At 35.0% G+C, this 22,132-nt stretch overlaps 1 protein-coding gene across 2 annotated transcripts; it reads left to right on the forward strand.

Annotated features, from left to right (window-relative positions):
• Positions 1-1,183: 1,183 nt before the first annotated feature.
• On the forward strand, positions 1,184-15,128 carry Yipf5 (Yip1 domain family member 5). Of its 2 annotated transcripts, none has more exons than XM_020165942.2 (6): positions 1,184-1,342; positions 1,889-2,008; positions 9,352-9,524; positions 10,792-10,937; positions 12,583-12,764; positions 14,173-15,128. In XM_020165942.2, exons 2-6 carry the CDS (start codon positions 1,899-1,901, stop codon positions 14,333-14,335), a joined length of 774 nt encoding a protein of 257 aa, XP_020021531.1. In that variant the 5' UTR covers positions 1,184-1,342; positions 1,889-1,898; the 3' UTR covers positions 14,336-15,128. The 2 variants fall into 2 exon arrangements, with proteins under 2 accessions (XP_020021531.1, XP_073932847.1); XM_074076746.1 differs by lacking the exon at positions 1,184-1,342 and adding an exon at positions 1,394-1,592.
• The last annotated feature ends 7,004 nt before the right edge of the window (positions 15,129-22,132 follow it).

The following is a 22,132-nucleotide window of genomic DNA, read 5'->3' on the forward strand; positions in this document are numbered from 1 at the left end:
GGAGAAAGATAACTGAAGCAAAAAATGGCTGGGGGCAAAGCTCAGGTGATAGAGTGCAAGGCCCTGAGTTCAAACCTCAGCTTCATAGACAGTGTAACTTAAATAGTACAACCATATAATTTATGGGCCAAACTGGGACATTCTTAAGTGAAATGGCATCTTAAAATGGGATGCGGAGATGGTCTCTAGTAAATCACAATTTAATTTATGTCATTCTACCTAAAATTGTGCAGATGATACACCAATAAATGCTAAAGTGATTAATAAAAGGTGGTACACGGAATAGCTGGATGAGCAATTTCAGAAATTCGCTGATGGAGTAGAATCCTCAAAGAACAGGGCCTGGGGGGCGGGGGGAGGGGAACAAGGATCAAAAATGCCAGCAGTGCAGAGATTCAGAAATTCCGATTTAAGGGCTGGAGGTGTGGCTCAGTGGTGCTTTACGTAGGAAGGTAAACCCCAGTCCCACTCCCCCTCCCACAAAAACCTGACTTAACCTTGCTGTACTCTCTCCGCCCCAAATGGGTCCTTTCCCTTTTCTTCTTTCCTTCCTTTTCAAATTCACTCCCTTATCATCACCATCTCAGTGGCTCTCCAGATGAAAACTGACTACACTTTTCAAAAAACCTATGAGGCATTAAGAACATTAATCAAATTCACTTCCTCGTGATGAAACCCGTTTGTACAATTAATACACACTAATAAAAACGAGAGAAAAGCGATTTTGATAAATTTGCATGTGTTTGATTACCCCTCGCCCCCAGGAGGGCGAACACCACTTAGCTTGTATTCACTGTTATCCCCAGCACCGAGCACAGAATGAATGAACTTAGAAAAGGTCGTAAAGATTAAATAATACATATAAACTCCTTCGAGTAGCGCCTCAATCACACAGGTCCGGAGAGACGGCAGCTCTGTAGTTTTGTGGACAGGAGAGTGGCTCCATTTAGTGCTTCCCCGCCCTCCTCACAATCCTGGGCTCTACGGAAAAAGTCTCCCCTCTCCCAGCCAGCAGTCACCAACGCTGCGCCTGCGCTTTCCCGCCTCCACCGCAGACAAGGCTGCCGGAAGCACTTTCCCTTTTCCCATTGGCCGGTCTTAGGTTCAGACAGCCAATGCTGCGCATGCTTATATCAAAGCACCGCTCCATCCCCGGTGTCCAACCAAAGAGGAGTGCGCAAAACCTGCCAACACGCCTGCGCGGCTTCGAGTGCCCCGGAAGCAGTTCTTTGGCCCTGTGACACGTAGCAACGGGAGTAGTACACGGTCTGGAACTGAGTTTAGGGGTTATTTGGAACCGCTGGAGCCACTACCGTCGCTGCCATCTCCGCGCCTGCGCTTGGTGAGTGTCCCGGGTCCGTGGCAACTGTTCGGTATCTCCTATTAGTTGTGCGGCTCGCCTTGTTGCCGTCTTGCGGCGCGGCGCGATGGTCCTTTGCTTAGACACTCACTGCCTTTTAAGTCCTTGAGCCGACGCGGCCCCAGCACCTCAGGCGCGACCTTCCAAGATTCTGCACTTTCCTGGCAGGCGGGCCTTGAGCCTGTTTTCCAGGGAGGCAGTCGTGTTGTCAGGTGTGAAGCTCAGTCCCGAGGTGAGCAGTCGTCTTCGTGACCGGTGTTTAGATCCCTGCGGAGCCGCTGCTCCCAGGACCTCGCTCGTACCCCGGGCATATCGGCTCCCTGAGGTCCGCCTGCCTGCCGGGTCCCCGACTTAGGCGCCAGACAACTCCTTAGTCGCTCTCTGGGCCCACTCTCCAAGTGCTGGCCCCCGTCACACTAGAAACGTCCACTGTCTGCGACGGTATTTGCTCAAGCAAAGTGCCAGCAACGAATTCAGGAGGACCTTGGGTATAAATAGTGCTTGCCATTTATTTCTGTTTCATTACAGAGCATTTGCAATGTCGGGCTTTGATAACTTAAACACGGATTTCTACCAGACAAGTTACAGCATCGATGACCAGTCTCAGCAGTCCTACGATTACGGAGGAAGTGGAGGACCCTATAGCAAGTAACTTTTCCACGCGAGCAGTCTATTTAATCTGTTTTGCAGGGAGGCATGTGTTCAGAATGTTTGGTTCTGCCCAAAACTGAATGTGTAAATACTTTCGGTTTTAGGAATGTTGTTTTTCATAGTTTTCCTGAGTCTGAAGAGACCTATGACTCTGGTTTGGGGGTTTGGGTTTGAAAGGATATCCCTGTTTAGAATTTGGTACGTTCTGTAAAATCTTCAGGTGTGCCATGGGAGGAAAAGAAGCTTGTTAAAATAATAACAGTACTTACAAATCATTTGGATGAGAGCTTCACATACGTAAAAGATAAGGTTAGTCCACTGTACCAGCTAAAAATCAGAGTCTTTTGATGTCTTGATTCTTATTTCAGTCCAACTTTCACTCTTTATCAACTAAAATTGAGAGTGCTTAGTGGTGCTGTTGAACAATGTAAGCGTCCTATTGTGAATTGTCAGGTGATTTTCATACAGCAATTGATAATCATTTTTATTACTCTGCTGAAGCATTGTGGTATCGCAGAGTTGTAGACTGGACAGAATTAAAAGCCTTTAGGTTCTGAAATTTTAAAAATAAATAATTCTTTTTATAATACCAGGTGTTTGTGACAAAATACATTAACTGAAGTCTTTCTGTCAATTTCTTCTGGGACATGATATCTTGATGGTATCTTGATGTAAGTCTTACTGGCCTCCTATCAAATGAAGGTGTTTCTGTGTTTATCCTGTTTTTAGATGGTCCTGAACCCTTTGAAAATCTTAAGAAAACTATGGGCCTGGTTTCTAGAAATACATCCACACACTCACTTAAACACCCGTATAAGTGTTGAGGCAATTCATTTGACATTTGTTGTTCATCTATGGATTCTCAATTCAAACTTCATGAAGATCATTCCAGGAAGAGGGCAAAGGAGGGTTGTATATCTAGTTAGTCTGTAAGAAACATGCAATACTAAATGTGCTTAAATTTATTTGAAAGTGCCAAAGATTTTCTAAAAAGCAAAAAGAAAATTCAGCCCCTCTATATGGTGTGTCTTGGATAGAAGGTCATTTTATAACCCTTAGATTGTTTGATTATGCTTGAAATATGTACCAGACTTAACATGTTGGACAGAAGAACTGAGCATGTCAAAATATCCTCTATGAATTACATTTTTTTCTTTCTGTTAAATTTTCAATACATATTGATGGACATTTATCATCTCTTTTAATCAATTAGCTGGGAAGAAATTAGAAAAATAATAGTGACTTCCATTTATTTGTTTAGGTAAATATATATTTTGATGATTGCTCTGTGTGAGGTCCCTCTCTTGGTCTAATATAAGATTGACCAGAGTTCATCTAGAAAATCCTTGCTTCTAGCTGCAGCAGGGCTTTGGAGAGCCTATCTCTGCAATACCCTCCCGTTTTTAATGAAATGATCTTTATTCTTAGACTTAACAGACATATTTCATTTAGGTTGCAACCTCCCAGTTTTATCTCTTTACTTTTCTATCCTGACCATGTCTTTATTACTTAGATGTGTGTCTTATCCTCTCATTCCACTTATAAGCATTTAATTTTGGTTCTCTGCACAACAGTTGTGCAGATACTCTGTTGCTGATTATCCTCACAATTCCATTCTAACCAAATCTTGTGCCAGTACACATTGTTGCAATACTAGAGAAGAAGTTTTGTTCCAGGTACTTATGTAACCATTACTGCCAGTTAGCATGTCTGGGTTTATAGATGATAGTTGGGAAAACAAAAGGTTTTAAGCACTAGTAGTATAAATGTGAGTTTGTGAGCTGTATAAAAAATTGGACTCTTCTGCTTCTTTATGTACCTGCAGATAGATCTGCAACCTAATGAGTTTTTTAAATGTCCAGTTCAGCTTACCAACTAACATTTTCTTTGATTTGCTAACTTGTTAGTAAGGATTAACTGTCGGTTAGTGAAAATCTAGGTTCAGATAGCTTAATACTTGGATTTTCTTCAAGTTTGATTTATTAGTTTTATAGTTCTGCATTTGCCCTATGAAGTCAACTTTTAGCATTTTGTGTTTTCTCTTGTATGGATACTTCACAAGTATCACATTGGATTAATCCCACATTGTATTCTAAATAGTCTTCTAAAATATATAATAATATCAGTTATTTTTTCCAGTCTTTTTTTAATATTGAGGGCTATTATGGTTTCATCTTTGACTTAACTGATGATATCCTTGTGAGGATTTTCATGAACATAAGTAGACTACCCTGTGCCACTATGTTAAGAGGCTTTTTTATTTTTTTGCTGTTGATAAGAGTGCTTATGGGAGTATTAATTTACCATATGCTACTTTTCCTGCTGTGAAAGTTGCTTTGGTGATCATGACTGCCATAGCACTTTAGTTTTTTTTTTTTTTTTGTCTTTTTCTTTTTTGGTGCTGGGATCGAACCCAGGGCCTCAGGCATGCTAGGCAAGCGCTGTACCACCGAGCTACATCCCAGCCCCAGCACTTTAGTTTAAAATCAGGAGTGGGTCATAAATTTTGCTGAACAGATCCTTCTACCAAAATAGAGAAATAGTAAAATTTCATGCTGTTGTCTTTTTCATGTTGTATCTTAGAGATAGAAATAATAATGCCACCTTTGCTTGCATGTGAAATTTATAAGTTTAAATCAGCAGTTATCAGTGTGGACTGAAGACTTTATAAGATTCTTGAGTTTTTTTCAGGAAGCCTCTCAGGTCAAAAGTTATTTTCATATCAATAGGAAGATATTCTGTGCCCTTTAGGGGTGTTAACACTTGCAGTAATGTTGCAAAAATAGTGGTTAAAATTGCTCATTACCTGAGTGTGAATCATGAACATTAACAGTCATTGTTTTCTTCATCACCACACACAGGGCAGGGAGAGTCAGTTATATGTGGATTCTCTTAAGCAGTAAGAATTGTCATTTTATTAAGTCATGACCCATGAGTACACTCACTTGTTCTTTAATATTCTGTGTGATACAATAGGAAATAGTCATAAGGTACTTCTGTTCCATACTGAATTTATGATATCTCTAGGAAAAGCAGGTGTATCATTTGAGTTGCAAACTGAACCAGTTGCTTTTTCATGGATATCATTTTTATTTCAAATAACAATTGATAGATAAACTGCGATCAGTCAGACTTGAGTATTTGGCAGGTATTTCCTCAAAAATGAACAAGTGATCTGTCATTTCAAGTATGTGTCTCCAATAGTCAATTTCAAGTTTTTGGGCAAAAATGAGGATTTCAGAATACTTCTATTCACTCTATGACATTTTTTTTTCCTAATGAGATCATAGATGATATTAACTTTTTTTTACTATTGTAAGGTTAAATATGTCAGTATTTGAAAGATACATAACTATAACTAATAATTTCTAGATGACTAGTGACGTTACAGCATCACATATGAGCAAAGGATCTATTCACAGTTCAAGACAGATCCTATATATTTCATTGTAACAGGGCATAAGAAGTTCAGTCATGCTGTTTCAAGTTCCATGTTGCAATTTGAATTTTAAAATTCCACCACTTTGAGTTTAAATGTAGCATTAAAAAGAATATTCACAGTAATCTAAAAAAGTTATCTTCATATTCTTGTTTTTCAAACTACACATCTGGAACCCTGGATTTTTTTCATTTACTTCAACTAAAAACTGTATCACAACAGAGTGAGTGTAGAAGCACATAAAAGAATCGAGTTTTTTTTTTTTAATTTTTTAATTTTTAAAGTTTTTTTTAATTTTTAAAGTTGAAAGTGTTTAGTTCATAGTTAGGGCTCTAAAATGTCTTAGTTTGATGACTTTAGTTTAAAAACAAATAATACTAAAACAAGAATTAGAATTTTTTTAAATTAAGCCAGGCATTAATGATACTTTTTGAAATATACAATAAAACTTTTCTCAATAATTTTATTGTAAACAAATTTTTCATAAAAATGTTTATGCTATGCTAAGATGTATTTATATTGTTCGTTTAAATGAATTAAGTATTTATACATTTATTAAACATTTAATTTCTTTCACGGTAAATATTGATAACTACCCACCTACACAAAAGCACTTTGGGGTATTCAGTAGATTTTTAAAAATATAAAGATACTAAGATCCAGGAGTTTGAGAATTGATAGTCTGTACTTCCTTTGGTTTTCTATTGTATCACATTCCCTCCTCTCTCGGGTTTTCAAGTTTGTTTGTTTTTCTTTTTATTTATTTATTTTTTGTGTGGGGCGGGGGGGGGGGTCTGGGGTTTGAATTCAGGGCTTCGCAGTTGCAAAGCAGGCGCTTTACCATTTAAGCCACACCTCTAGTCTGTTTTGCTATGTTTATTTCTATTTGCCGGGGCTATTCTCGAGCCTTGATCCTCGAGTCCTGATCTCAATCTCCCAAGTAGCTAGGATTACAGGTATGAACCACCAGTGCCTGGTTTCAATCGATTTTAAGACTATAAAAGTCCAAAGACCAAGGAATTTGAGAACTACTAGTCTGTACTATTCTTTTTGGTTTTCTGTTACATCACATTCCCTCCTTTCCCCATCCCCAGCCACAAATAGAATATAATCTGTTTAAACAGATTGTAGAAACCTGCATGTGGAGACTTTTGTGTAGTTTCATACATTCTGATAAATCGTAACTGGTCAGCATACTAGCATATTGTACTAAATCAGGAAATGTGAATTCTTGTCCTAGTTCAACTAGTTATCCCTATTAGGGGATGGTGTACATTCATAGATGGGCATGGATAAAGGAAGAAATCAACACATTTGCATACCAGAAAGGCTGAGAAAATGCATACGGAGAACAAACTTTGGTAACTCTTTCAATAAGATAGGATTTTTGAAGTGATCTTTATAACAGTTATTAAGAGTTGGCCACTGGAATCAAATAGACTAATTTTGAATCTTGACATGCCTATGAGTACATAATTTCAGTTCTCATATCTTTATGTAAATTGTCTCACAGAGTTACAGTGAAGATATGAGATAAATTCACATGAAACACTTAAAATAGTGCCTTTTACTTGGTAACACACAAAAAGATTATGTTTTGGACTTTTTTTTTTTTTTTTTTTGTGATACCAGGGCTTGAACTCAGGGCCTACACCTGAGCCACTCCATCATCCCTTTTTGTGTTAGGTATTTCCAAGATAGGGTCTGGCTTTGAACCACAATCTTCCTGATCTCTGCCTTCTGAATAACTAGGATTACAGGTGTGAGCCACCAGTGCTCTGCTGTTTTGAACATTTTTAGTAGTTACTATATACTTATCTGCTGCATGTAACTTATTTTAGAATTAACCAATTTCAATAAATAATAAGTGATGCACAATAAATGTTTAAAGGTACAAATGTTTATAAAGTGAAAATTCAGTCTTTTTCATCCCCCCTGTTTCCAGGCTCCTCTGCCTGGCAACAATCATGGATAGAAGGTTTTTGTGTATACTCCCAGAGCTGTCCTACATATACAAGTGTATGTGTGTGTTTGTTTTCTTAAAAGCACAGTCGTAATGATTATGTTTAGTGTGCGCTATTTTGAACATTGTTTTTTGCCCCTGTATTTCTTGATTACCATTCTTCATCAGTATACATAAAACTGCCTCATTCTTTGTAACAGGTGCTTAATAACCTGTTGTAGATACATATCACAATATATTTACTTATAACCATTTTTTCTATCTTTTGCTGTTAAACAGTGCACCAGTAAATTCTGTATTGTATGCCATGAATGGTATTTTTTAATCTTGGATTGGACTGGTTTGATTCTTTTTTTTTGTTGTTTTGGTGTCTCACTACTCCCCCAGCCTTTTTGCTATAGTTATTTTTTCCTTTTTTTTTTTTGTTTGTTTTGTGAAATTATATTTTATTGTCATTTTGTAAAGTATATAATCCAGGCCTTTTATACTGCTTTTTAAAAAAGTATTGTGCTGGGTGGGGGTACATTGTGGCATTTACAAAAGTTCTTACAATGTATGAAATATATCATACTTGAATTCACTCCCTCCACTGCTCTTCATCCTCCTCCATCACTTGCTTTTTGCCTGGGTGGCCTTGAACAATGATCCTCCTACATCCTGCATAGCTGGGATTAAGGTGTGTGCCACTATGCCCAGTCTCTTTTTGAAATAGTATCTCATTAACTCTTTTGCCTGCACTGGCCTGAACTGCAATCCTCCTGTCTCCACCTACCTGTAATTCCAAGCATCTGGAATTACATGTATAAGCTCCTGAGCCTGACCTTCATGTAGCAGTTCTTGAGAATTGCATTGGAGTCTTCAAATGGACTGTGTGTAGCTGCACATTTGCCATTTCTTTTTGGTTTTAGTCGAGTTGTTCAACTAACTTAAAAATTAATTTAATGTTAATCAATATTAATGCTTATTAGATTAATTATTTTTACTTTTGTATTTCTTACTATATAATTAGTTCCCATTAGTACACAAATTATATTTTCCATGAGTATTGTGAAACAGGCTTTTTTAACATTAGTATTGTTGTACCAGGGTCACAATGTGACATTTACTAAAGTTCTTACAATATATCATAGTTGAATTCACCCCCTCCATCATTCTCCTTTATTCCTTCTTCCTCCATTACCTGGAATAGGTGAAACAGGCATTTAAAGATGTGGCTTCAATATGCTTCCATTCCCTCTTGGCATTGTAACTAAAATAGCTCTGGTAAGGGATCACACTCTCTAAACGTAGGCTTGCTGTAGTGCAAATCAAATGAGACAATAAGTATATAGCTGCTTTGAAAACTTAAAACATTATTCAAATCAAGGTGTACTAGCAATGTTTTGTTATATTCAGAAAGCTTTCACGAAGAACAAACGACTTTTTTTTTGCCTACTGTGATTTGAAATTGATGGTTTTTAAAGAGGTTTGTCCACATGGAAAAGCTAACATGCTGTGAAGAGTAAAGGAAGACATCAGTCTTTATCAGATCAGTGAATATCCAAATTACATTGAAAAATTATATTACATGTAGTACAAAGTCTGTCATCCTAAGCTTCTGCTTATTATCTTAGGTATAGCATACTCTTTTATTATGTGCCATAACTAAGGAAGGAAAATAGACAAGATTTTTAAGTTTTTATTTCTTGGTCTGATGTTTCAAAATGTAATCGTTTGTAAACTGCTTCAATGCTGCACAAGTGAATAAAGCATCATCAGGAGATGACTTTCCAATCAGCTTGATCTTGGTGATCGTTTCCCACCACTTACGTGGCACGTATTCCTAGGAATTGCATGACTAAGAATTCTCTAGCTTGTCAAAAGGAAATTTAGGAATTTAAGGGATGCCAACTTTCAGGAGCTGAAATTCTGAGAAATTTATCTTCCTTTGGTTTATAGACAGTATGCTGGCTATGACTACACACAGCAAGGCCGATTTGTCCCTGCAGACATGATGCAGCCACAACAGCCGTACACTGGACAGATCTTCCAGCCAGCTCAGGCATACACTCCAGCCACACCTCAGCCATTCTATGGAAACAACTTTGAGGATGAGCCACCTTTATTAGAAGGTAGTATTTGATCATGCAGGTTGAATATCCTTTATGTGAGGTGCTTGGGACAGAAGTGTTCCAGATTTGGAATGGTTTGTCTGAATGTTGGAATATTTTCATAGACTTTACTGTTCAACATCCCTAATCTGAAAATCTAAAATATTCTAAAGTCCAGATCTTTTTAAAATTAACATTAGTGTTCAAGTATTCAAAAAGTTTGGAGTTTTAGAGCATTTCAGATTTTAGATTTTCAGATTAGAGATGTTCAATCTGTACTCTGTAATATCCAACTGGTCACTTAAAAGAAAAGTATTAATTTGGAGATGTTGTCCTTTCTTTCAAAAGAACAATCTTATGCTGGGTTCTGATGGCTCATACCTCTAATCGTGCTACTTCAGAGACTGAGATCTGAAGGACCACAGTTTAAGGCTAGCCCTAGCAAATAGTTCCAAGATCCTATCTCCAAAGTAACCAGACCAAAATGGACTGGAGGCTTAGTTCAAGCAATAGAGCACCTGCTTTGAAGCACAAAGCACTAAGTTTAAACCCAGTCTTATCAAAAATTTAAAAAAATAATCTTGTGGAAAAAAAATGAGTTTCCTACTAAGTCATTTTGAATAGTGTATGTGAAATGACATTGAGCCAGAGAAGACCAGATGTTTAATAAAGTGTGTCAATCTGTGAGCATTGGCTTGTAGTTCAGATCATTAAATTCTACGAATAGAAAAAGTAAAAGGAAATAGCATATTTATTATTCTGTATGAAAATAAACTAATAAAACTTTTGACATTACTTAAAAAAGATGGTGGTTTTCAAATTGTACTCAAATTCTATAAGACAGTAGCTCTGATTTTTTTTTTTTTTTTGGTACCAGATGCCCTTTTAAAGTCTAATAAAAGCTAGGAGTACTCTCTTCAGACAAATGCACACATATGCATATGGACATAGTTTTATATAAAATTTCACAGGGACCCAAGTATTTCTGATGCATCAGGTAAAGAACCCCTTACTATTAAACCTGCCTGTGTTTTTTTACTGTATAGTCATAGCTGAGAGATGTAATGAGTGTCTGTTTCATCATATCCATACCCTTCTCCAACAACAAATCTGAAGTTACATAGTTATAGGAGAAGCACCACAAACACTGAAGACTGGAAGGACTCTCTATAAAGTATTATCTTTGATTATTGCTACATTCTGTTTTGATTCTGAGTGTTTCATTGTGCCTCCTAACATAGATTCTGGTAAATTAAAAATATATCACAAAAATGTTCTTTTCTTTTAGAGTTAGGTATCAATTTTGACCATATCTGGCAAAAAACACTAACCGTGTTACATCCACTAAAAGTAGCAGATGGCAGCATCATGAATGAGACTGATTTGGCAGGACCTATGGTTTTTTGCCTTGCCTTTGGAGCCACCTTGTTACTGGTAAGATTTTTGTTTTATCTGTCAGTGTGAGATTACAGAAGCATCTTTAAGTATGTCACCATCCATTTTTTTTAAGACTGCTATACTTCAAGACTTTGATGTGTTTTAAATAGTATTAAGTTGCTTGAATTTATATCTATTCATTATTTTCTTCATCAATAGTAAATACTGTGTAACATATTTAAAAAGTAATTTCTTGTTCAAAGAAGTATTCCAATTTGGGGAAAACGAGCAGAAAAATAACTTATGCCTTAAATCACCTATCAGAAAAAATAATTGCATTTTTATTGTAAATCTCTAGACCTTGGTCATTGTTTTGGTGATGTGCTGAGGATTATTATCCTGTACATTCTTACTATTAATGAATTAAAACATTAATTCATTAAAGAATGCTGAAGTACATTGAAAGCAAAAAGAAATATTGCAAAGGTAATTATTACCTTATATCTTTGAATTGCAAAAGATAAATAATGTTATTGATAGAAGATGGTATTTTTAGTCAGAAGACCTGGACTTGAACTCAGTGTTCCTACTTTGCCCTTGACCAAGCTATTTAATCCTTTAGATCCCTCTGATATATAATAATTCTCTGCTACCTGCCTAACAGAATTGTTTTGAAGTTAAAACAGGACATGTTTTGTGAGAACACGTTGAAAAGTTGAAAGTACTATGCAAGTGAGGTTTTAATATCACTGCATGGATGAGTTAATTCATCAGTGGACTCAGCTGAGCTTTTTCAGATTTTTGTATGCCGAATCAAGCATTTACAAGTAAATAGTAAGGGTACCAAATCCCAAGGACTTTTTCATTTACCATAATCTGTAGTCATTCTCAAGACTTCATATATGACAATCTAACAAACCATTGTCTTTTTGAAGGTTTCTCTGTAGATGGTTTTAGTGATATTGTGACTTGAATCCAGTGTTTTTTTCACATAGCTTACTTAGGTAGTTCTAATTTGCTAATCGTTACTGTCCTAAAACTGTTAAATGATGTCTTTACAAGAGCAGATTTCTTAAGATTTATTTTTTGTCAAAGGATTGTAAAAATTAACCAACAATTTGGAAAAATAAAGAAAGAAAAAAAATATTGTCCATTATAGTCCTCATGTTTTTTCCCCTCTCTCCCACAGAGCCCTGACTTCTTTCTTATCCTGGCTTGTTTTCTCCTAGCTCTTCTAACACCCATGTAAAGTGGATAATAAAATTATTTCTGTGTTAGAAAGATCATGGCTGCAAATGAGAATCGTGCCTGTGCATATTAGGTGGAGGTAGAATTAGGTGCTTTTGAGTGATGCCAGCAATTACCCAAATGTTCTGAATGGCTTTCCATCTTGTCTTCATAATTTATTTATGGAGAATCAGGCAAAGTTCTTTTCAGAAATAAACTGAAAAGAACTGATTTGGGCCTTTATTTTTTCAACTCTGTGCCAAACTGAAATACTAGGCAAAGGTAAAACCAAATATCTGTGTTTTGGGAGGCGATAAATTTCAGAAGGATGTAAAATCTAGTCATCTTTGTTACTTCCCTGTAGATTTTTATGCTCATGAATTGAATATCTTCTACATGTAACCATTTTAGATGAAGTAAGTATAAATATAACTTATTTTTTTCACTTGGACCTGTTTTCTTTTCTTACCTATAGGCTGGCAAAATCCAGTTTGGCTATGTATATGGGATCAGTGCAATTGGATGTCTAGGAATGTTTTGTTTATTAAACTTGATGAGTATGACAGGTGTTTCATTTGGTTGTGTGGCAAGTGTCCTTGGATATTGTCTTCTTCCCATGATCCTACTTTCCAGCTTTGCAGTGATATTTTCTTTGCAGTAAGTATTGATCTTTATATTGGGGTTTGATTGACCAAATCTAATAGGATTTACCTCACCTTCAGTTTGAGGTAAATCCCTAATTCAGCAAACATGTCATATCTTGCCTCATGTAGGTGAGGACTGACTGTTCTACATGTTTTGGGTGATAGGAAAGTGAGAATAAGTTTTAAAATCTTTATTCTATCTCTGTTTTAACCATGATCAAGAATTTCACTAGATTTGTGTCTATCAGTATAATAGCAATAATAAATAGAACAATTGTGATTATTAAATAATACATGGAAAAGTTTGTCATTAGTGTGAAAATTATGCTTACCCTCCTTTTTATGCTTTAGACCATGTCAGGTTTCTTTTCTTTTTTTTTTTTTTTTTTTGTAATTTTTTTCTTTTTTATTACCAAACAGCCTACATGGTGTGGACTGTCTATCTGCTCCATGTCAGGTTTCTTGAAGCCATTAGGCCTATTGGAAATGTCTGAATAATACATACATATTCTCTATTCAGCAGCTTTATAATGGTCTGTGAAACACATTCTTGAAAGAGGCTTTCATATTTCAGATGTATTTGTAAGCATCTTTAAGTGTGCATAATCTTTTAAATGCTCTTTTAGGTTAGATTAAAAAAAAAAAAGGTGTAAATTACTACTGATGAAGATCCTTTTGTGGCCAGTGTGCATATTTTCTCTCAAGTGTTCAAGCACCTCCTTCTGGCTAGTGCTGGACACTACCATGACTAGGCTTTGTTATACTTGGAAAGAAAGTTATACTTAGAAAATGAAAATGAAAGAGCATGAATCAACTGTTTGATACAAGAAATTTGGCAAGATGGTGGTTTTATAGTATTCCTTCTTTGGATAAAAATGCTGTGGATTTTGAGGGAAGAAACTGCTTTATTTTTCTTACTTGTTAAGAGTTGGTATGTTAATACTTGCATTTTACAAAAGTTATGTTGTAATAACTAAAATCGTGTTTCTTGGCCAGAAAGAATTTTGCCTCCCAGGGGACATTTGGCAATATCTGAGACAGTTTTGGTATCACAGCTGTCAAGGGACAGGGAAGCTGATAGCTTATGGGTAGAGGCCACCAATGCTGTTGAATGTCCTAACAACACACAGGACAGATCCTACAACAAAAATATATACAGCCATATTGTCATAGTACAAAGGTTTGAGAAACCTTATATTTAAAAATATATATATATTTATAAATGAGCTATTTCTCACATGAAATAATTCAGCATCATTAAATTCTCCGCAAAGTACATTTTAACATTTGGAAAAGTCCTGATAATTTCTGGATATGTTGTTTAAAATGCTTTTCTTACAGGTTATTGTAATGTTCTTGCATTGTATATCTAATCTCATCTGTCTTATTTTCTCCTCCCTTTTCGTTTTGGTTGGTTACAGAGGCATGGTAGGAATCATTCTCACTGCAGGGATTATTGGATGGTGTAGTTTCTCTGCTTCCAAGATTTTTATTTCTGCATTAGCCATGGAAGGACAGCAACTTTTAGTAGCATATCCTTGTGCATTGTTATATGGAGTCTTTGCCCTGATTTCTGTCTTTTGAACTGAATTTATCTGGAATGTGGACATCAGCAGGCCAAATACATAAAAAGAACCTTGAACTCTTAATTGGACCAGCAAACTGCTGCAGCTCAACTCTCATACAGATCTCCAGTAGACTATTGGAGCAATGGAAGTAAACGTATCTTTGGTTCATTTTTATAGAACATCTGAATACTGTATGGATTTAACTACAGTGTGGCTAGCTTTAAGTGTTTGTGCTTATACAAATAAGAAGTGCTATTTCATTCCTGATCCTGCAGCCTTTGAAAACCATTTTTTTTCTTTACAAATTATATTATGATGTTTTTGATAGATTTTTATCAATAAGGAAACTAGTTGAAAAAAAAGCTGATAATTTTTCTTTCAAACAACCCAGTTACATACAGTAAAGAAGAAACAGGACTTACTGCAGAAGTATTTCTCCAAAGAATTAGGAAGGAATAATTGCTATGTTCTCAAGTTATTTACACTGAAGGAAAACAAAAATCCCAATACAGAGTTTTGTCTTGCACTTCAAAAATTTGACATTCCTATAAATTATCTTTGGAAATTTTTGCTAAAATTCAGAGATACTAGAAGTTCACAATCTACCTTATTGTAGGCTGTTTAGGTATTAGTGTTAACTGAAACTCAACTGACCACATTAATACTTAGTTGGGTCTCCATGTTCCCCAGGAGAAAGAAAATCACTAACTTTTTTTGAGAAAAATATTTAAAATTTCACAATTTCAGTATTTCAGTTGTCAATGTAAAGTTCATTTGATGCTTATTAAAACTTTCCCAATTAATTTTAACTGTGTCATTGAGTTTACTTTTACTGAATCACTGTTCTCTCTGTCTCACTTTCTTTAGGTTTGATTTTTGACTCCCAATTTAACTTAGAATTTAAAAATAGAAGTCATCTGGTATAGAATCCCAAAAAAAAAAAAGATTAAATGAGAAGCAATTTATTTTAAATTCATTTTTCCTATATTAAATTTATCTAATTTATGTTGTTAAAATGTCTTGCTGGAGAATCTATAGGAAAATACTGTATCCTGTATGTTCACTGTTTTTGTCCTAGAGGAAACTGCCTCTGGTTCTGAGCAAAGGTCGATATCAGTCATGAAAATGTCATGGTATAGAAAGGAAAATGTTACCTTTGTTTAAAGAAGAGACTTTCAAGCTAAGTAAAAAGAAATGGCTAATTGATGCTTTAATAATTCTTTGTAGAGCAAGTTTTCAGGAATAAAAAGAGATTGAAATAAGTAAAATATATTTCCTATAAGATCATAATTCCTAATCTCTTGAATCAAATATTTTTCTTCATTGATTGTTAATCTTCTGGAGAAAAATATTAAATAATTAGTTTTGGACTATGTTTTCAAACTTACCAAATTGCTTTAGAAAATTACTTTTATTGTAATTTTTGGATAGCATCTTTGCCTTTTCAGTTCATTTATGAATACAGTTCCTGTTAAGGCAAATGTATGAATGCCTTCTATTAATATGCAGTTCTTCATACTGAACAGGATAGATGATGCTTTGGGATTTAAATTCTCTCACTCTTAGTTAGATTTAACATTTAATTGTCAACCAATTATTTGGTTGCCCCCTCCCCAACAAAATAATTTTTGGTTTAAATCCTTATTGTAGTGAGTTTTTATTGTTGGTTATCTTTTATTTAGATCCAAAACTACTTTATATTTAGCTGTTGTTTCAACAAAACAGCCATAAACTGAAGTTGCATTTGATGCAAGGACTCAGTTCAAGAGTTTGCTTGGATACTTGAAGAGACATCTGCAGCCAAAATTTCCCTTATAAAACTCTTTAAGTAAAAAAATACAATGTATGTAGTCATGTTTATATATACATTAAAGACTGATACTATATCTCAAAATTATGTGGCATTCTTCTTGTTGAGTACTAGAGTATATTTCTGTTTCTTCAATTAAGGACCAGGTAGAATACCTTGCTTGCTTTAAGGCCCATGTCATCCCAGTAGCATACAAGTACCTTTAAATATTAAAGACACTCTCAACATAGCTTAAAGTTCATCCAGTGATTGCCGGTGAGTAACTGAATCTCAATATGGGGTGGCAGATTGACATATGTCATATCTTATAGGTCTTCTCAGTGAGTAGAGTGGCAAGCTCATGCTCTTTGGTGTGTTGTTTGTGCATGAATGCAAGCCAAGGACATGTAATTAATTTTATAAGATACTCTAATTGAGCAATTTGGGTTTGTTTGAAAATGTTCTTTCTTCAGATGTACAGATGCAAAGCTGCATAAATCTTATTTTGATTAGTGTACATTGTACAAAATGAGTTTCATTATGACATTTTCTTATATGTATATAAGGCACATTGACCATATTTACCTTATACTATTATTAAAACAGTTAGGAAGAACAAGATCATTTACAGGAAAATGAATGGAACTTGAGATCATGGTTTTAAGCAAAATAAGCCAGACTCATGTTTTCTCTCATGTAGAATCAAAATAAATAATTAAAAAAGAAAGAGGACTTACAATTAAATAGGAAGGGGAATAGCAGGACAGGGGAGAGAAGAAAAGTGTGGGTAATGAGGGGGAGGTCTGAATCTCACTGTGTGGTCCAGGCTGGCCTTTAAGTCAGCATCCTCCTGTCTCAGGCTCATGAGTGTTGAGATTGCAGTCATGCTTCATCATGCCTGGCTAAAATTTTATAAATCTCAAAATACTATTCTTGAATACTGGCATCCAATCATTGAGGATTTTTTTAATGTATCTAATGACATGATTTTGAATAGAATGTAAATAATACTATATACTTGGCATTTTGCACATCTGTATTTTTAACCTTAATGGGCGTTGATCAACTCAAATATGCTAGGTAAGATCAGTTGTCTCCTACATTAAAGTTAGGCTTTTTTTTTTTTTCAGGGTTTTGTGCTTGTTAGGCAGGTGCTCTGCCACTTGAGCTGCACCTCCAGCCCTCTGTACTCTGGTTGTTGTGGAGGTAGGATCTCACATTTTCCCAGCTAACGTGGACCCCCCACTCTCCGTTTTTATGCCTCCTGCTGTAGCTAGGATGACAGGTGTATACCACCATGCCCAACTTTTTTCTGTTGAGGTGGGATCTCACTATTTGTTTATTTATTTATTTGCTGATAATGGCCTGGAACTGTGATTTCAGCATCTCCTGTATCTTGGGATGACATGACAGGCACACACACACCACTGTGCCCCAGTTACTGGTTGAGCAAAACCCTAAGTACTTTTTATTCACCTGCCTCCCTCCTGCTGGTTCCCAACCAGTAATTCCCAAATAGTAATCCACCTGTCTTACACTCATTCGTTTATGAGTACCTTTACAATGACAAGACATTTGTTTTCTTTCTAGAGTGTATTTAGGATTTGGGGAGAGTAAAAAAAAAAAAGATACCAATTTTTTCTCAGTTCATGTAATTTATTGCACTTAGCACACACTTTAAAAATTCACCAACACACCAACAGCACAACACTTAAACACCATTACAAGTTATTCCCCCCTCAGGAAAATAAAACATGCTATGATTGTCAAAGCTAGATATCAGCTGGATATCAGTCCAAGTTTTAGAATAAAAGAAGAATGTGAAACTAAAGGATAACGGAAAAAGCAGTCACTACAGTGACCACAAAAAATGCAAAAGAAAGTCCAATTTCTCATAGACGTTGATTTCTCTAAATTGATAAAAATCATTTTAATATAAACTGTATTAAATGAGAAACTCTTAAAGGAACTAAAGATAATGCTCAAGGCCATTTTCATGGCTTTCTGCTTGCTTGCTTTCAATGCCATTACAGCCAAATTAACACATTTGACCTAATATTTCCAAAGCAGTCCAGCAGCACACAATGGACTTTCCCATTCCAGATCTTAAGCACAAAAGTAGACTGTGTTTACAGTAGTTGAGGTGATCAAATTTTAAACAAAAGCAATTTTTTAAAAAGGGAGAAACAGCAAATACTCGCCATGCTGTTCCCATAGACCTTGTTTGTAAGTTCAAGACAGGAAAACAAACACTGTGCAAAACACTTTTGCCTTGTGTGCAGGTCATTAAACCAAATGTAGGGCTGCAACTTCTGCCAATACACATGGTCTACTAACCCCTTCTCCCAGATACCAACTTTTATTGGAAATGTTTTAAGGAAAAATAAGTTCATAGTCCTTTAATGAATAGATAAGAATCACCTATCAGTGTGTCCTGCATATAGTATTTATTTTCAGACAGCTAAAGCCTAGCCTCCTCTCACTACAGTCCAGGCTTTTATTCTTTTTTACCATCAATGAAAAATTTTTTATTTACCCTGCTTCTGCACCATAGAAAATTTTGAAATTAGAGTTATAGTACAGTACTATTACTTGAGTTTCAGACAGTTACTTTGTTCATTAATAATTGCATACCCATTTTATAACTGGGTAATAGGCAAGATGAAAGATAAGTACTCAAATTGTTGATTTCTAGGCAATGGCAGGGTACTTAGTCAAAAGTGTGTTATGTCACTATTAAATAGGAATCTCAGGATGGTCGCAACAAAACCTGAAGAATGACATCCAGTGCTATGCGGTTCTGACTTTGCATCACAGATGGAAATATTTTTCCTGCCCCTGTGCATGAAGTTCCCACTCTGCTTAATGAAGAACATTATCTGCTGATGGAGCACGATGTCCTGTGTTTGTGCAAATAAATTAAAATGATTACATACTCAAATGAGGACTAATTAAATATGGAACTGTTCTCCTTAATTTAAAAGCACAAATTCTTTCCTGAGCACATTAGGTTCTAAAAATCAAATAGTACATTTTTGTGAACTTGACTAATTAGGCTTACCTTGCATATATAAATAGAGTTTATCTCTGAAACAAGCACTGAATCTCCTGATAGCTTGCATGGTGAATAATTATTAAGATGTTTTCAGCAGCATTTCAACAGTTGAGCACAGAATAAGGAAAGAATGAGAAAAGGTTCTCAGTGGAAATACTTAAAATGTTTGTATTGTCCTAAAAAAGAAAACGATTATTTTTTACTAGTTAAAATACTGTCCCTAAGGGTGTCTTTGTCAAATTTAATGATGTATGCTTGTGTCTTTCTGTTTTGTGGTCTTTGATAGTATTGAAGGAATTGACAGTTATTTTCTTTTGACAAAAGCCCTTTTAATATTTAGTATATTTTATTATTTTAATTTCAAAATGGAAGCACCTTTATTTCCTTTTGTAATTATACCATTATGGCAAAATATGTATCTACAGGAATAAAAAGGGTCACGCTGATGAGCTGTTTCAATGTGGATAATTCTTAAATTTTGTGAAGTCAAAAAATGCCAAATACAAAAGATTTCATAATTATATTCCATTTATGTGAATTTCTAGAAAAGGCAAACCTATAGAGACAGTGGTGGGTTAGAGGTTGCCAGGATAGAGGTAGGGAAGGAGACATTTGACTAAAAATGAGTGGAAGGGAACTTTTTGAGTGGTAATAGTTGCACAACTGTAATGTTTATTAAAATCAGTAAAGTGGATACTTAAAATGGGTAGACTTTGGTATGTAAATTAATATCAATAAACTTTAAATATGCAAAGGGGGAATGGGAGGTAGAGCAGCTGCTAAAACTGTGCTTTTAAAGAGAAGAGTTTTAGGATGGATTTTAATAAATGCAAAAATGATGTAATGCTTTTGCCCAGAAAAAACAGCAAAAAAGTGAAATTAACCCTCAATTTTCACATCCCCATACTCCCTTCAAATAGATTGTTGTACATTTTATCAGCGCATACACACAGAATACCTCCTTTCCCTCAGTGGCTCATGTACACATATGAATACACAAATACACTTATCCTCTTTTTAAAAAGTTTTTATTGAGATATAATTTATGACAAAATTAACTATTTTAAACTTTTTAAAGGTTACAATTCTATGAGGGTTTTTTTTTTAAAGTATATTCAGTCTTTTACAACTATCACTAACCTCAGAATATTTCCATCACCCCTAAAAAAAACCCACTTCTTCCCAATACCACTCTCCTTACCACACTCTACACCCATGCCCTGGCAATTACTACTCACTTTTCTGTCTCTGGATTTGCTTATTCAGGACATTTTATATAAATGGAAGCATACATGTTTTCTGTTGTTTCTGGCTTCTTTCACTTAGCATAATAGTTTCAAACTTTACTTTTTATTAACTTAGCTATCTATATTATGGCCACCATTATAAAATGTTGAACATTGAGATTTACTTAATTCTTTTTAATAGCTGTATATTTTATTATATGAACAGAGTTAACTATTTCTCTGTTGTCAGACAATTGAGATCCTTGTAACAATTTTTTTGTCTTGAGTAGTGTTGCATTATTATTGGCACTTTATTCCTACATTGTGACATTTAATTGTGCTCAGGCTGATCAGAATTGAAAACTCAGAATTTAAATTCTGAAAATGTTAATTGTATTTCATAATGGTTCTATTTAGTGAGTATACTTTTTTATTTGTTGAAATACGTTAATTACATTCATGACTCTCCTTTGGTTCTCAATTGTCTCACCCTTCTTAAGACTATTCTTAAGCAGAGAAATCCTACCACACATACTAGGTCTCCTCTATACCTCAAATTATTCCCACATGAAAAGGGAAGACTTCAAAGGAAACTCCCTTTTTCTTGCTTAGAAGAGTAATTCTGACAGTCATTTTTAGGTTGCTGTCTTTATACATAGCTTTGTAAATTCTGAAATATGCCCATTTCTCATTTCACCTTGAATGGATCTGTCCACCCACTGAATTGTGCTTGAATTATATATCAATACTCAATGCTAGAGATAAGACAAAACTCCTTAAATAAAGATATTTGCAGAAATCAGTTTTATACATTTTATTGAGCTCTAAGAGTTGAATTTCTTGATTTAAATAAAATACATACCTTTTTACTTTTCATTTAAGTAAATTTGTTTTGAAGGCATTTTTTGTTTGTTTTTGGTATTCTTTTAATAATGGTCTATAGCCTGTAAATAAACTTTAAAATGTATTTTTGAAAAAAATTATTCTTGTTTAAATGTGGTGCATTGAGCAGTAATACTGAACACATCCCTTAGCTTAGATGTCCATTCAGATAATCCTCACATGTCTGAGTCTGTCACGAGATCATACTTAATCCAGGTTCAGTTTTTATCTTCTCTGTAGATAATATCCTATTCTCATTCTGGTGTAGAGCACAATCTCTCCTGATGGGATAACTTAGTTTGGCTTTTCCTATAAATGATTCAAAAATTTCTGGGGCTAAAGTAAAAAGTCAAACTGTATCTCCAAATGAGGTGTAGGGTGTCTAGACATGATTAAATTTGATCATCTACTTTGAACTGAAGTTAGAATTTAATATTTGACAAGACACTCAACCAATTTTCTGTTTTTACTCATATCACAAAAATAAGAAACAATCATTTATGAATCAACCATGGAAACACTGTCTTAACCAGGAACCAGCCAGAGGCAGAATAAGAACTGAGTTAAGGGTATGAAAGTCAAGGCTGGAAAAGGTAATAGAGGGATCTAGAGCCTTATGAAAATCAGCAGAAGAAAAGTTAGGAGAGCATGTACGATGATGTGTTGATAATTTGTTTTGACATTTATACAATGTTATGTAAATATTGCCATAAACGTTTTAGTGTATCCAAGTAAAGCCTATGTAGCTGGTGTAAAAGTAAGTGCTAAAAATAAAGCAAATCAAACAGCAGAAAGGCATGTTAATCCTTTCAAATTAATTTTGAAACAATTAAAGCAGTTTTTTAATATCCACATAACATA

The sequence above is a fragment of the Castor canadensis genome, chromosome 6 (assembly GCF_047511655.1).
Source record: "Castor canadensis chromosome 6, mCasCan1.hap1v2, whole genome shotgun sequence".
NCBI classification, from domain to species: Eukaryota; Metazoa; Chordata; class Mammalia; order Rodentia; family Castoridae; genus Castor; species Castor canadensis.

What these genes read in the sequence shown, in the direction of transcription:
- Yipf5 (XM_020165942.2), top strand. Translation starts at nt 1,899, where the DNA reads ATGTCGGGCTTTGATAACTTAAACACGGATTTCTACCAGACAAGTTAC. An exon ending in AGTGGAGGACCCTATAGCAA is followed by an intron (nt 2,009 to 9,351) that starts GTAACTTTTCCA and finishes TTTGGTTTATAG; the next exon opens with ACAGTATGCTGGCTATGACT. An exon ending in GCAGTGATATTTTCTTTGCA is followed by an intron (nt 12,765 to 14,172) that starts GTAAGTATTGAT and finishes GGTTGGTTACAG; the next exon opens with AGGCATGGTAGGAATCATTC.